Raw genomic sequence first — 15272 nt, 5'->3', positions numbered from 1 at the left:
CATTTGAATAGGCAATTCATTTCAGTGGGAGCAGAAAAACCCATTAAAAGGAATTGCCTGTGGAACTGAATAGGAAATACTCAGCTAATGACAAGCAATGTTTACATGCTGGTCGGTTGTGATTGGCTGAGTGGTTACTGACCTCCAACCTCATTGAAAAAAGTGGCTGTATTTTAAATGTAGCAAGGACTTTGTTTTCTGTTCGTAAAGCAATTTTTCAATTTTCTCATTAGCTGTCAAATAATAATAAGAAACTGAGATGTAAATAGTTCTGCAAAGCTTGTGAATAGTTACCTGGATGACATCTTCACTATCAGTATTCAGCCAGGACCTTAGACTGATAATTTGCTATCAGTAGAACGTCCTAGCAGGTAAGTGGGCATTCACTAAAGCTTATTGTGTAACCCTATGCTGGATGAAATATTCAGCTCACAAGTAGACAGGTTAGAAATTATGTTAACATATGCTTATTTGTCTACTAAAATGCTACATCAAAGTTAATAACAGCTACTTGCACATTATTTTCATTTTAATTGAGGATATAGTTTCTACAATTTAAATAGATAATATATTAAAATATTACTTTACAGATCATTTTGTATTTTGCAAACTGATTTTTCAAAATGAAGCATAGGTTCGCATGCTCTCTAGAGATGCCTTGTTTAAAAGTTATTGCTGGTAGAGTCTAACATATATAGCATTTTACACTGTCACTAGAACACTATAATATTGTGATTATAACTGATGCTGCATTTATTGTATTTTGGTTGAACAAGACGTATAGCTTCCATATCGGCTCAAAGCTGGAAATATGCAAATAAATTCCGTTTTCCCCGTGCAGAGAAACTTTTGCCCAAATATTTTGTTGAACATATGTAGAAAAATAAATGCAAATAAACAATACTTATAAAATGGACATATTTATCCTGGACTAAAAACAGGATGTTACTTGTGACTTGATACGTTGCAATAAAAGGAAGAAATATAGTTACTTAAGAGGCAAAGGTCCCAACTCCAAAATATTTAATAGATACCTAGAACATGTGAAAGCTTAATTATAAAATAAAATAAAATAAAAATTATTTAGCTGACTTGGAAGGCTATATCTCAACAACGTATTAAGGCTAATAATATTATACCTACTCTAGTGCTTAATCTATAATTCTGTTTCACATCCCAGCAGTCATATCTGCCATGTGTTACGGTGGTTGTTATAGCAACCGTGAAATGTTTATGAAGAAATTCTACAGACATATTGAGCAGATTTCTTGCACAGTGGAAGCATTGGCACGACAACATGTCCTATCTCAGCCTTGATTTCTCCCCTAATACCTACATCTATAAGGATTAGATATTTGGAAGGAATGGATGATATGATGTTTATAGCTAATCATCATAACTGTGTTTTATATTTCTTTATGCTTTCTAGAAAGTCACCTGTACAATCAATGGACACAGTACAGAGTTGGTTTCTGATATGTCAATGCTGTCAACTTGTACAGGCCAAACCTATTCAAAGCATGCAACTAAAACATGCACCAATGGAAGTCTTATTGCAAGCATTAAAATAAATGAATAGCACTGGACATAGGTCATGGTATAAATCCATCATACATGATTCTATTTTTTTTGTAAAATGGTCCCAAAGGACCAAATGCCTAGATACACTTTCTAGTTGGGAGTATCTAACTAGCGTTTAAAATCAAGGAGTTGTTTGTGACATTTCTTCTGTTTCGGTACCGATGTTCTGTTTCAGCACGAAGAAGAGAACGTGAAGGTTATGTAATTGTAGATAAAATTAGCGCATCACAACACGAGTGTAATTGATATGAGTCTACAATTCATGGCAGTAGGAGACTTCCAGCTAATGATCAACGTGAGTCACAACTGAACAACTGGCTGCGTTTGTTATCCTTCTACACACTTAGTCACAGTATGTGTCAGAGGTTTGTTTTGTGAAGAAATTATGTAAATGTATAATATTGTAGCAAACAGAAGATACAATAGTTTGCCAAATTCAACACTGCCTACTTACAGATTTAATCATCTTTCCTATGCCATTTCATTTGGAAGGTTGACTTATTTTATGTGAAATCACATTTTTAATCTAAAATAAACCCAATTGCCAACATTTAGGCCACAGAACGTTTATTTATCTCTTTGTGAATATTGTTTTTAGTGATTAAAGTGGGTTTACACCTCAGGGTGTATAGAGGTCCCTACCCTGGGTGGTAGGATACTCATTCATAGAAATGATTGCAGGCTCTTGTTGTTGCAGATGTCCAGTGTGATCAGTACAACAAATCCCTCAAGTGGCAGCTCCCCCTTCATATAAGCACGGGGACAGATGTATCAAAATCTAGAATATTTTGAATCTCTGATCGATTACAAAAACTGAGCCAAACCCGAGAAAGTAGAAGCCGATTTGAACATATTCGAGCTCGTTGGACTGTGGTCAAGTCAGTTTGCACATCTGCCAACTGGCTTCAATGCGATTGAGCTTAAATTGATACATTATAACTGTTTTTGATGTTAAATTGCGAACGGCAAAACTCTAACGCAAATAGCGAACCCTGAATATGAGCACAACAAACCTCAAACACAAAGGCGGACACATTTGAATTAAAAAAATGTTAAAATACTTTTTTTATGTTTTAAACAATCTTATTTAAATAGTGTTTAAACATAAAAAAATATTTTAAAACAATCATTTTTACGTGAACAATCATTAATGGTAAACTCTTGAATGCAAATGGAAAACACGAATTATGAACGGCAATCTTGGGCCGTAAATTTAAAAGCACAAAGTCGAATTGGATCAATTAGTGATTGTACATGGCCATTGGACTGGTGAAAGTTGATGGCAGAGGTCCGGGGGAGCTGTCTCCAAGCAGTGTACTTGTCTCGATGAAGAAGAGGTGTATATTTCAAACCCCTGTAGGTGGAAATCCTCTATGATAGTCTTTTGTTATTAAATGGAAAAAGATGTAACTCCACAACGGAGTTATTTAAAACACAAAAAAATGTATATTTTTTTTATTTTTATCCCCATCCCTAAAGCTACAGTGGCAGAGACCTTGCTTGTTTTTAAACTTATAGAAAGCCTGCTGACTCTCCCTCTCCTTCATTTTCTCTCAGTAATATGTCTATGGCATTTGGATGTGGCTGTCTGCAAATAGGATGGAGGAGACAGATAAAATAGTTAGAAATCATCTACTAAGCATGAAATATATGTAGTTTATGATGCACTATTGAATAAGATAATGTAAAAAGAAAGATTTGACAGATTACGTTAATGAAAATGTATTGTTCCTGCTTTTACTCCAAGCGCTTGCCTGACTGAAATTTCAATTAGAATTAGATGTCTGTGGTTAGAGACATACAATTTAATTCTGTGCTGTGCTGTGAACAATATATTATCTGGTTAAGTTATCACTTTGAAACATAACAGAAAAATAACCATAATTGTCAATTAATTGGCTTATTGTAAATGAAATATTATAGTGAGTGGATTGTAGGATCTTCTGCTAATACTTGTAACCATTTCTAATGCAGGGACACAATGGGGCTCATTTAGAATCGGGCATACATCTGTTTCTTTGCATGTTCGTATTGCGCATGTACCCTAAAAATGCATTTGCTGATGTCCGTATATAGTGTTCTTGCACATCAATGACTTACGTATCCCGGAGAGGTGCATTCTGGGACAGACAACTGTTGGGCGAGTATAGTAAGGGTGTGTTCACATAATTGTGAGCCAATTACATCTAGACACATACACAGACAGGGCCCGATTAACTCGAGGTCTAACTGGGCTACAGCCCAGAAGCCTTGGGCATCCAGGGGGCCCTTGAAAGTGTTCAGCAGCATTATTGATTGGTGCGGGGGGGGCGATCAATGAGCCTGTCACTGTAGTCCTTTCACATCCTGCCCCGGCGCTTAGTAATCTCCTTATTGAGGAGATCTCGTGAGAGTGAGACTATGAGGAGTCTCACTCTCGCGAGATCTCTTCAGTAAGGAGCTTACAACGTGCCGCGGAAGGACGGGGAAGGACTACAGTGAAAGGAGAACAGAGAGGTAAGCGCTTGGGGGGGATGGGTGGCGGGCGGCTCACAGGGGGGCCTCACGGGGGAATGGAGGCCCTCTTAGTCCTGGGGCCTCCATGCCCTCAATCTGGCCCTCTACATAGATACATCATTTAGGAGAGTATCTCTTGCGCCCGCTGGAGGACTGATGCAACTATATGGAAAGATGATGAGGATTGTGTCTGAGCCCCTCCAGCGAAGTCTGATGCTGGGATCTCTAACATCACCTTAAAGCCACATCTCTATGGTATCGCTACACTATCACGGGGTGTAAGTAGACATAACTTGTTACGCCTGACGTTCGCCTGGTGCCAATAGTGGTTCTGAGCAGGACTCATCTTGAGATGCGTTCAACTGTATATATGCAGGTAAATACACTTTTTCGCATGCATGTTTTCCCTATGTAAAATCCTCATCATCATTTATTTGTAAGGTGCCACAAAACTCTGCTGCACTGGGCATTGTGAGCACATATCTGTTCCATTATTATTATTATTATTATTATTATTATTAATTTTTATTTATAAGGCTCCACAAAGTATCCGTTCCATCTCCAATTAAGCTCCAATATCCTTTCCTTAGCTCACTTAGCTCAGTTCTACATTTCTTATGTTTCACCTATATTACTCTACAGCAGATCTGGCCAACCTGTGGCTCTCCAGGTGTTGTGAAACTACAAGTCCCAGAATACCCTGACAGCTTTTGGCTGACTTCTACTGGCAAAGCATGCTGGGGCTTGTAGTTTTGCCACATATGGAGAGCCACAGGTTGGCCAGGCTTGCTCTACAGTCCCAGGAACTGTACTGGGCCCTACATACGTCAGTCTGTCACTGCTTACCAAGGAGGTCAGAATTAACTGAATTAACTGGTTCCATGAGTTTTATTATTATTATGTCACATTGGTTCTGTGATTCATCATGGAGGAAAATACTTAATGATTAGCAGCTTCACAGTCTAGTGATTACAGCTATGATAGAATCTCTGCTGCTCCCATATTTCTTGCTGTAAATCCTTTGAGAGAGTGAGGGACTTATGATTTGCTCTTGAAATATGTGTCTTACCCATCATTCTACTTTGAAATGATGTGTCAAAGTTTTAGATTTGTCACTCAGTATGTCATCCATATTTTGGACACCATGAAGCAGTGCTTTAAAATGTTGTCCTAAAGAAAGAGTTGAAATGCCCTTCAAAGGCGCACGGATGACAGTCACTGAGAACACGTTATCATAATTCTAGAACACTGACACATTGTTACTAGGTTGTAATAATTTATATGATCGATGATCAATGCGTCATTTGTAGCCAGGATTATTTTTGTTTTTCTGTTAGTCTGTCAGTTTCCCAATACTAAGGTAGCCATAAAACATTCAGTAGAATAAAGGTATAAAACATTCGGTACAATAAATGTAAGGTAAGCAAAAAAAACCCCAAAAGGTACATGATGCTACTAGTGTACGCTATAAATACTCCCTCCACTTATATACAGATTCCCTTTTTATGCATTAACATATTTCTATGGTCATTGGCTTATTAATACATTTACGCATCGGTATTACAAGTGAAGGTTTAACAATCTAGAGAAATCATCAATCAGGAGATTGTGTATATCTGAAACTTTAAAGCATAATGCAGATTAACTCCAAATCCTGAATCTCAATTAAATTAAAATGACATTAAAATGAATTAATTATTTACAATTGGAAGGCAAATCATGCTTCCTAGGAGAAAGATGCACTCACTTCATCTGTTGCTATGAGTGTGGCTGCAGGTCTGCAGCATTTTGGCTTTTATCCCTTTATCTTATTATGGAACCACATATTTGGATTCTTCTTAATATGTATTTTATGGACAGCAATATACTTTTTTGCAGACAGTGAACCTGACATCCCACAATGGCATAACTATCATAATATATTATCCTGTCTTATGACAGCTTATTCCCACTGGTGGAACAAGACAACTTCTGAGCTCCACAGTTGTAATATCTATAAAATACCCTCCAATTCAATACTGGCCAGTGAGAGACAGACGCTGGAATATCTAGATCTCACTCAGTCACACTGACTTTTGGCTCAGATCTTATTGAGAGTTAATGACATGTGGCATGACGTTCTTATTTCTTTAACTGGTGGAAAAACATTTTAGGCTTGGGTAGAAACAGTTCTGAGATGACTAATCCCCATTCATCACAAAAATGTTAATGGGACTTTATTTACTCTTTGGTTCAATTAATTCTAGCTATAAAGTGGCTCCAACCCCACCTGTGCATACTGCAACCGTGAACTCTGATAAAACAGATCTAACATAAGTCTATTGACACATAGTAGAGGTTGTATTTAGCATTGTTGTTCTGCCTACTGTCTTCTGCCAGCATCTCTTATATAACACTAGGAAAACAATAATAACAACTCTCACTATCATGTTCTATCTCTCCAATTTCCTCTCTGCTCCACTCTCTCCGTTTCTGTCTCTCTCCCTCTCTCTCTTTCTCTGTTTTTGCCTCTCTGGCACACTTTCTCTTTCACTCTCTTCCTCTATCTCTCCATAATTTCTCTCTCTCTCTCTCTCTCTCTTACTCTGTGTCTCCCTGTCTGCTACACTCTATGTGTGTGTGTGTGTCTCTCTACTTTCTCTGTCTCTCTGTCTCTCTCTTTCTCTGTTTCTCTCCCTCCCTCCTTCTCTCACTCTCTGTTTCTCTCCCACACTCTCTCTCTCTACCTCTCTCTGCCTCTCTCTCTACCTCCCTCAATTCCTCATTTTCTCTCTCTGCCTCTCTCTCTGTCTCCCTCCCTCTCTCTCTCTCTCTCTCTCTCTCTCTCTCTCTTTCTATCTCCCTCCCTCCTTCTCCCTCCCTCCCCCTCTCTCTCTCTCTCTCTCTCTTTCTATGTCCCTCCCTCCTTCTCTCTCTCTCTCTCTCTCTTTCTTTCTATCTTCTACCTCCTACCTCCGTCTCTCTCTCTCTTTCTTTCTATCTTCTACCTCCTACCTCCGTCTCTCTCTCTCTCTCTCTCTCTCTCTCTTTCTATCTTCTACCTCCGTCTCTCTCTATCTCTCTATCTCTCTCTTTGCATGAAGTTCTTCCTTAGTCAAAAAGAAATGGTTCAAAAACTGTTCCCTATTCATTACATATTCAGAATCAATGTTGTTAATAGATTCAGCCAAATATTTGTCTCATGTGCATGTTTTTGAAGGGTGTGGCTAAATAGTTTGCTAATGTGAACTACAAATTGCTCAGGTCTAATACTATACACCATGCTCTGCCTTATCCTATTTGCTGTCAGTGCTTACATGGCCACTGTATTAATTGTGGCAGTGTTGTTATTCTTGTTCATGGTACAATTTACTTGGTTACTGGTTGCTAAGCAGGAACAGCAACAGCACCACTTCCATAAAAACACACAAAGGAATTCAGGTCACTAATCAAGAAAGCAAATTTGCAATGTAATAACTTTTGATCATGACCTCTCCTTGTATTGGAAAAATATAAAGTAAGGTTAATGAATGATTCAAATAAATAAGTGATGTCCCTGAAAAATACATGTAGAGTGAAGATCCAGTTAGTCATTACATCTGTGATCATTAACCCTCTCCTCAGATACCCCCAACAGGACATGTTTTTCAGATCTCTTTAGAGAATAATAATAGTTTTTTACTGACACTGAAGAAATTATGAATAAAGAAACTAATATATGTTATGTTGTAGTCTCTGTCTTTTAAAGGAAAGACAGTAGAAGAGGAGAGGAGGGAAGGAAACAAACAAAATTAAATAAGGGTGATAATATATATCTACAAACCCTTCAAATCAGTAAATACTGGCTAGAATTTGGAAAAAGGTACAGTACCGCATGTGACCACCAGGTGTCACAAAATAGATCTTATATAATTTGGCTTGAAGTCTATCCTACTACAGAGTTTTTGCATATGTTTAGAATTCATATGCCAGTGTGCACTACATATATATATATATATATATATATATATATATATATATATATATATATATATACAGAGAGAGAGAGAGAGAGAGAGAGAGGATACTGCACTCCTTACTACATCATGTGGTTATTACAAGTTATGTGACCATATAATTCCCAGGGGGACATTTAATATCCTTCATGACTTACAGCAGAGGGTACATTTTCCCTATAATACACCAACTTTCTCTCCTAAAGACTGAAGTAGTAACATCAAAATGCATTGTTTATAAGACATTACATCAGTATTCCCAGTTGATATTGTTATTTTTTAGAGGAGTTATTAAAAATATAAACATCACTTACATAAAATTTGTATAAATATATTCTGAATAGAAAAATAATGTAATGTAGCTATATTCAAGTGCATGATTATAGCCTCACACCAAACTATTGACTACTACAATACTAAGTCAGAAGTCTTGAGGTCTAGGACCCCAAATAAGAGTTTGACTTTACTGTATCCCTGTGTGTCATTTCATGTGTTCGGCAGAGGAGCTGGGGTGTGTCACAGGACACAAGCGACTTACAAATTTTGGTGTGGTACCCAGTAGTTTCTAAATGTGCTTGCTGATAGAATTTGAGGATGGGAAGGATGAACAGAGGGGTGAGATATGAGGATTTAATTGGTTACTGAAATAAATAGCAAGTATGTGATGAGGAGGAGAAGAGCACTAGAAACAGTAATACATATGTGGATGACATCTTAGTCTACTAGTCTTCTACCAGAGTAGTTCAAGAATAAATGTGATCTTTATTGTTCAGTCTACTCTGCATTTATATATAGCTATCATATAAGTAGTGGTTAATTCCAACACAAAATGCATGAAGCATTAGTGTTAAAGCTGGATAATACTTACTAGTAGTTCTTTGAAGTGACCCACTAACCTCTGTACAAAACTGCATTTACTGAACACAAAAGCTAGATTAGAACTTGCGGACTTGAGTGCTTTTCTGAATAATAGAAATTCAGAGGTGCAGAAAATATTATTTAAACAAAGGACGATAATACAAGAGCTCAAATACACTACATTGACTGGAACCTTCTTTCTGCAAGGATACCTGCTTCATCTGTCTCCTAATTTCAATTCAATGCAATGTCACTGGTGAAAAGACAGAGAAATACAAACAGAAGCCTAAGCATTTTGGACAATTAACTAGCATATATATATATAGATTGTTAGATGGACTATTAAATTAATTTTAAATTCCATATATATATATATATATATATATATATATATATATGCACAAAATTTTCTTCTAAAAGGTATAAAATATAATCTTCTAATAGTCTTTGTTTCCATAATGAAACACTTCGCTTAATAGATTAGATTTCTGAGCTGTCACTCTGGATCTGTACTGTAAATGTTAATTCCAAGACGCACTATGGGGTATATTTACTAAACTGCGGGTTTGAAAAAGTGGAGAAGTTGCCTAAAGCAACCAATCAGATTGTAGATGTCATTTTGTAGAATGTACTAAATAAATGTTAACTAGAATCTGATTGCTTGCTACAGGCAACATCTCCACTTTTTCAAACCCGCAGTTTTGTCAATATGCCCCTATGTCTATGTAAGTGTGCAAAATAATCAGTGCTGCAAGAAATGGTTAAATCAGTATGTACTATGCAATGAGTATACACTTCACTTTCCCATCATTGACCCCAGAGGGAGTGAATAAAAAAAAACAGAACGCTGCTTTTATTATGAAATATATTTGTTTGTTTCAGAACAGCTGTAAAATATACTGTAGCAGAACCTGCCTAAAAAAGACAGAAAATAGATGAGAAACAAATGTGTGTCCGGGGAAGGGGGGGGGGACCTTTCTGTTTGCCTGCCCTTGCGTTCTAAGGTAGAAAATAGTTGAATAAGAGACATATATCATATTAATAACAATAATTATTATAATAATAATAAACAATAGCATTGTGTCACAGAACTCAGTGCTATGAGGCATCCTGCCTGTACATTCAGATTGTCACTGTGGTCATTGAGAATGAGTACTGTCTAGTTCAATCGCTCCCTACCTCTCTGCGCACCCTAAGGCAGCGCACTGCCAATACTGCCTATATCTCAGTGGGTACATTTCTTTCTGTGACTTAAGCAGATAATTTTTTTGAAGGAGCGCCTGAAATCCTGGTTGAATATGGTGTAGATAACAGGATTCAGAGAGCTGTTACAGTAGCCTATCCAAAAGAAGAACTTGAATAAAGTTTCCGGGATGGCACAGGCTTCCCTGCAGATTCCATACAGGCAATAGCTGAAGAAGAAGGGGAACCAGCACAGGACAAAGACCCCCATGACCACGGCTAGGACAAAGGTGAACCTCTTCTCCCTGGCTTGTGTCACCTTCCTCCTGGAGATGCTGCTCCTCTTCTTCTTCCTGGAGGAGAACATGTCTATGGATTTGTTGCTGGAGCGGGACAGGCGGCTGGACTGCTTGGAGAAGCTCTTTCTGTCCTTGCTGGTGTCAGTATTGTCCTCTCGGCTGCTGCTCTTCCTCCTCTTGCTCTCAGAGATGCTGCTCTCCTCGATGTCCAGCTCGTCCACATCGGTGGCTTTTGCTGGGTGGGGACGGGATGCGCAATGACCGTTCTCCTTCTCCACCTGAAATTTACCAGAAGTCCCCTTACTGAAGCCATTCTCTATGTGAGAGGAGCAGTCGGTCACTGGCTTCTTCTCGGACAAAGTCCTCGTCCTCAGTTTAGCCACCTGGTAGATTCGGATGTAAACCAAGATCATTATTACGCACGGGGCAAAAAACGACCCTATAGAGGAGGAGAGAATGTACCAAGTCTCATCATTCAGTTCACATTTCTCTACCCTGTCTGTTGAGTTGTCATTTCGGATGGCTTCCCCCCCGACCCTGTCCATAGATATCAGGGGTGGGAAGGAGATGACAGCTGATATCAGCCAAACAGTGACAATAATCCCTTTGATCCTCCTGGGGGTCCTTTTTAGGTTGTATTCTACAGCCTGGGTGACAGACCAGTATCTGTCCAAGCTGATGGCACATAAATGGACTATAGACGATGTGCAGAAGAGCACATCTAAAGCTAGATAGATATCACACCAGATGTCCCCAAAGTACCAATATCCCATCAGTTCATTAGCCAAAGAGAATGGGATGACCAGCGCAGCCACGAGAATGTCTGCCCCAGCTAACGACACCAAGAAAAGGTTTTGGGGGGCTTTAAGAGCCCTGCTAGTCAACACAGCAATAACTACAAAGACATTTCCCACGATGGTGAATACAATAAGGAAGCCGACGATCGCTACCAAGACCCAAATGGCAATCACGGAATATTGCCCTGCCCCTTGGGGTCCAGAGGAAGGTAGAAAAGTATTGTTAGTATTTTCAGTGGTGTTGTCAGAAACATCCATGCTGTTGTTCAAGTGGTATCCACATAGCTCCATAGTCTCACCGTTGTGAGTCCCTTGACAAGTTAGTATCTCCTCAGCCCTCATCTCCGGTCATTATTCCGTGTCTTCTCATTCCACATAGGGTCCCAATATGTAGTAGAACAACTGTCCTCTCATAGGCGACCTGCATCCTTTTATTTTAAGTGGTACCATGTTCCCCACAGCATAGGCTTGGAGGAGCTTGTGTGTGTTCTCTCATTCTGGTCGCCTGTCTTGCCTTGGACACAATGATCCAGCAGGGGCAGTGTTCAAAGTACACTAAAGAGGAGGTGGAACTGGGTAAGTACAATGAGATCCTTAGGTGATGTGTATCCGAAGCATCTGGTGTTATATCAAACCTGACTTCTGAGCCACAGCTCTGAGCTGTTAACAGCTTCTCTGCCAAAATCAGCTCTGATTCTAGTGTGATGGCAAAATCCTGTGATCTCCTGCTATTTACTGCAGGGAAGTCCTTGGATTTTTCTTTTTCTTTTTACAGAACCAATAAAACACGATGCTTTGAATTTTGGAGAGATTTAAATGCACTCAATGCATGGTACTTATCTGCTAAGGACCAATGACTGAATTCCTGGTAAGTCTGTCTCTTCCCTTCTCCTGATAAGTCACGTTTCCAATGTGAAGTGACAAGAAGGAGCTGGTGTTAAGTAGGCTGCGCCCTGTACGCACTCTCCAATGTTGGTGGCAATTGATCTCCGTGCGCACGATAGCAGATGACCATATATTCCCAATCAGCAGTATGAGGAGCGCAATTTGTCATGAGCACTGACTATGTAGAGTAACCACAAAGGCTTTTATGTACTGATCCATTGAGCCCCCTGAACGATTTTTATCCCCAGAATGGTTACATAAAATCAGCATTTAAACATACAGAAGATGGGTAACTGGTAACTTAACACCTGGAGTGCCTGCTTGTAATGCACATAAAGTTCATTACAGTGTTAAATTTATATGAAATATCCGCATCTTACAGCAAAGTTATACATCCTGAGTATGGCTGTACAAAGAGAATTCTCACTGAACATGCAATAAAGATAGAAAAATGATAAAAAATAGGTAACCCATTCACATCCAGCTTTTGTGGAACTATAAGTTTCAGCCTGCCAATCACAGGTTGGCAGGGAACCCAAGGACTCGTAGTCCCATAACAACTGAAAATATACTGGTTTCCTTAGCATGAGTTAGCATGGAAGACGAATTTCCAACCTATAAACTGTCAATACAGACAGACACGGATGGGTGACTATTATTATTATTGTTGCTGTTATTATTTCATGTCTGTTAGCATCTGTGGATCGATCTATGAAATGCATAACACATACAAGTATTGTATGTATCCCTAGCTATTCTAAAACTGTGTGTTATTCCGCGATTGCTCGCTAGAGGTCAGTGTTACCTCGCAGGTTACAAACAGTGGAGACAGAGAGGTAAGGCAAACACCGAAGGTGCCATTTAAATGTTATATCTTACAACCATTTCCAAAGCCATATACATTAACCTTTCTCAGTAACAGCTAGTGTCAATCACAAAGCCATGGGATCAGGACACATTGCATGTTATGTATAATCATATAAAAGAATCCATAGAAATATATCTTATATAACACCCATATAATCAAATACAAAATGTTTCAGAATCAAATTGCCAATGATTCTGTGCTTATCCTAATCTAGTACTAAGCAAAGTACACAATCTCATCCATTAATGCTGATAATGCATTATTTCTTTATTATGATGATTTACTTGTGTTGCATCCAAACATTTTACTGTATTGAGAATGCATGGAGCTCAGGTCCAATGCATTTATTTGATTTGATATGGAGTGAAGAATCCACCATGAAAAGATTGGCCCAGGGCTATTGGTTTGATCATTACGAATGATTTTGGGAGAGAGCGCCATTCAAATGAAGAATGATTTGTACGTCACTGTGTAACAGGATTAATATTCATCCACATTATGTTGAATAAATAATTTTGTTCTCAGTGCAGTGAGCGCCTGCACAAAAATGCACACACAAGTGTAGAGCGCAACACTTTTTTTTTTGCGCAAATTGTATACACAGGCACACGCCCCCATTCACATGAATATCTATGTAACCATTTATATCATCACCATCACCATTTATTTATATAGCGCCTCTGATTCCGCAGCGCTGTACAGAGAACTCATTCACATCAGCCCCTGACCCATTGGAGCTTACAATCTAAATTCACTAACATACACACACAGACAGACAGACAGACAGAGAGAGAGAGAGACTAGGGTCAATTTTGATAGCAGCCAATTAACCTACCAGTAGGTTTTTGGCGTGTGGGAGGAAACCGGAGCACCCGGAGGAAACCCACTCAAACACTGGGAGAACATACAAGCTCCACACAGATAAGGCCATAGTTAGGAATTGAACTCATGACCCCAGTGCTGTGAGGCAGAAGTGCTAACCACTTAAGGATCAATTATAGGATGGCACAAGCTGGAAAAACGTAAAAACCTTACTCCTGCCCATTATCACTTTTCAATTAACTTCTTAATTAATTACTACTTTTCACTTTTCTTCTGACATACTGCTCATTGGGTTCTCATTTATGTCTTAAATGATAAAAATAAGGTAATGTCACGACTGTCTTTATTATGCTTCAAAAGTTTAATGTTTTGACGGCATTGGTTGATGTACTTTTCTGTAGAATGCGTAACTGAATGATGCAAAGTGAACTTCATTGAAAGCAATGGGCAACAATGGCGTGCAGATTCAAGTCATTTTGCAGTGTAGAAAAGTCGCTAAACAGGTAATGACTCTATAAGTGCAAACACTCCACCCAGCGAAGCTCACTGTAATATCTTGTCCTACAAAATTAAGTATTGTTTTTGATTTTGGGTGCAATAGCAGGAGAAATACTGGGGGGCAGCATTCAGCAAGGAATGCCCAATCCCACTAGCTGCTCTCATTAGAAGAAGCAAAATGTTGACTCCCCTGCAGTCAACACTGTTTTTACACAGGAAGCCATTCGTTAACCAATCAAAATAGTTACAGTAACACTAAAACAGATTACTGGTGTCTCAAAATAGCAAAAATTGAATTTGAGCTGCATCTCTGAATGTCTGCAGGTTCGTAAATTAACCTTAATGCCAATGCCAATGTTGTCTTTTCTTGTTGTTGTTCATGGCACCTAATGTTAGTTGTTTTTGGTTGGTTGTTTTCTCCCTCTTACAAAACACAAGCTGCAGTTTGCAAGACACAGCATAAATAATTGTTTATGACTTTTCAGAAAGCTACTTGATGCACTCCCAATGATTTATGTAGTAGAATGAGAGATTATTGCACGACTGTAGTGATCCAAATCATTTTATACTGATTGAAGTCAGCAACATAATTATGTACTGTCACATTTTTAATCTGCAATTATAGCGTACTGTATGTTATTTAATATGTGTGAACATTTTAATATGACCCTGTTTGAAAAACTCCCCAGCTCCCTCATAGGAAAGATTGATGTGTACCAGCTCACTGACTCTTCCTACATTGCCTTCTTGCTTATCCTAATAGACAAACAACCAAATGCGTAGCTACTGTGATTGGTTCACATACTTTTAGGAACATATTGGATGCATCTAGTTTTTTGGGGCGGTGGTTGAAAAGACCCTACCGAGAGTTGTCCCTCCATCCCACGATTCAGCACGTTTGTCATGACTCACAGGAAGCTGAGAGGTAGGTTCACGCTCACCCTGATCTGTGGGGACATAAGTGTAGTAACCAGGTGCCAACAGCTGACCAATTTAAAGGTCAGGAGACAGG

At 38.8% G+C, this 15272-nt stretch overlaps 1 protein-coding gene across 1 annotated transcript; it reads right to left on the bottom strand.

Annotated features, from left to right (window-relative positions):
• Positions 1–9796: 9796 nt before the first annotated feature.
• On the bottom strand, positions 9797–12226 carry ADRA2C (adrenoceptor alpha 2C). Its single transcript, XM_075188741.1, has one exon. It carries the CDS (start codon positions 11527–11529, stop codon positions 10135–10137), a length of 1395 nt encoding a protein of 464 aa, XP_075044842.1. The 5' UTR covers positions 11530–12226; the 3' UTR covers positions 9797–10134.
• Between the last annotated feature and the right edge of the window lie 3046 nt (positions 12227–15272).

Source organism: Mixophyes fleayi, chromosome 1 (assembly GCF_038048845.1).
Source record: "Mixophyes fleayi isolate aMixFle1 chromosome 1, aMixFle1.hap1, whole genome shotgun sequence".
NCBI lineage: Eukaryota > Metazoa > Chordata > Amphibia > Anura > Limnodynastidae > Mixophyes > Mixophyes fleayi.
Note: the sequence above shows the minus strand (reverse complement) of the source record. Positions and strands in the feature narration are given on the sequence as shown.

Coding starts and splice junctions, on each gene's coding strand:
- ADRA2C (XM_075188741.1), bottom strand. CDS start 11,529: ATGAGGGCTGAGGAGATACTAACTTGTCAAGGGACTCACAACGGTGAG.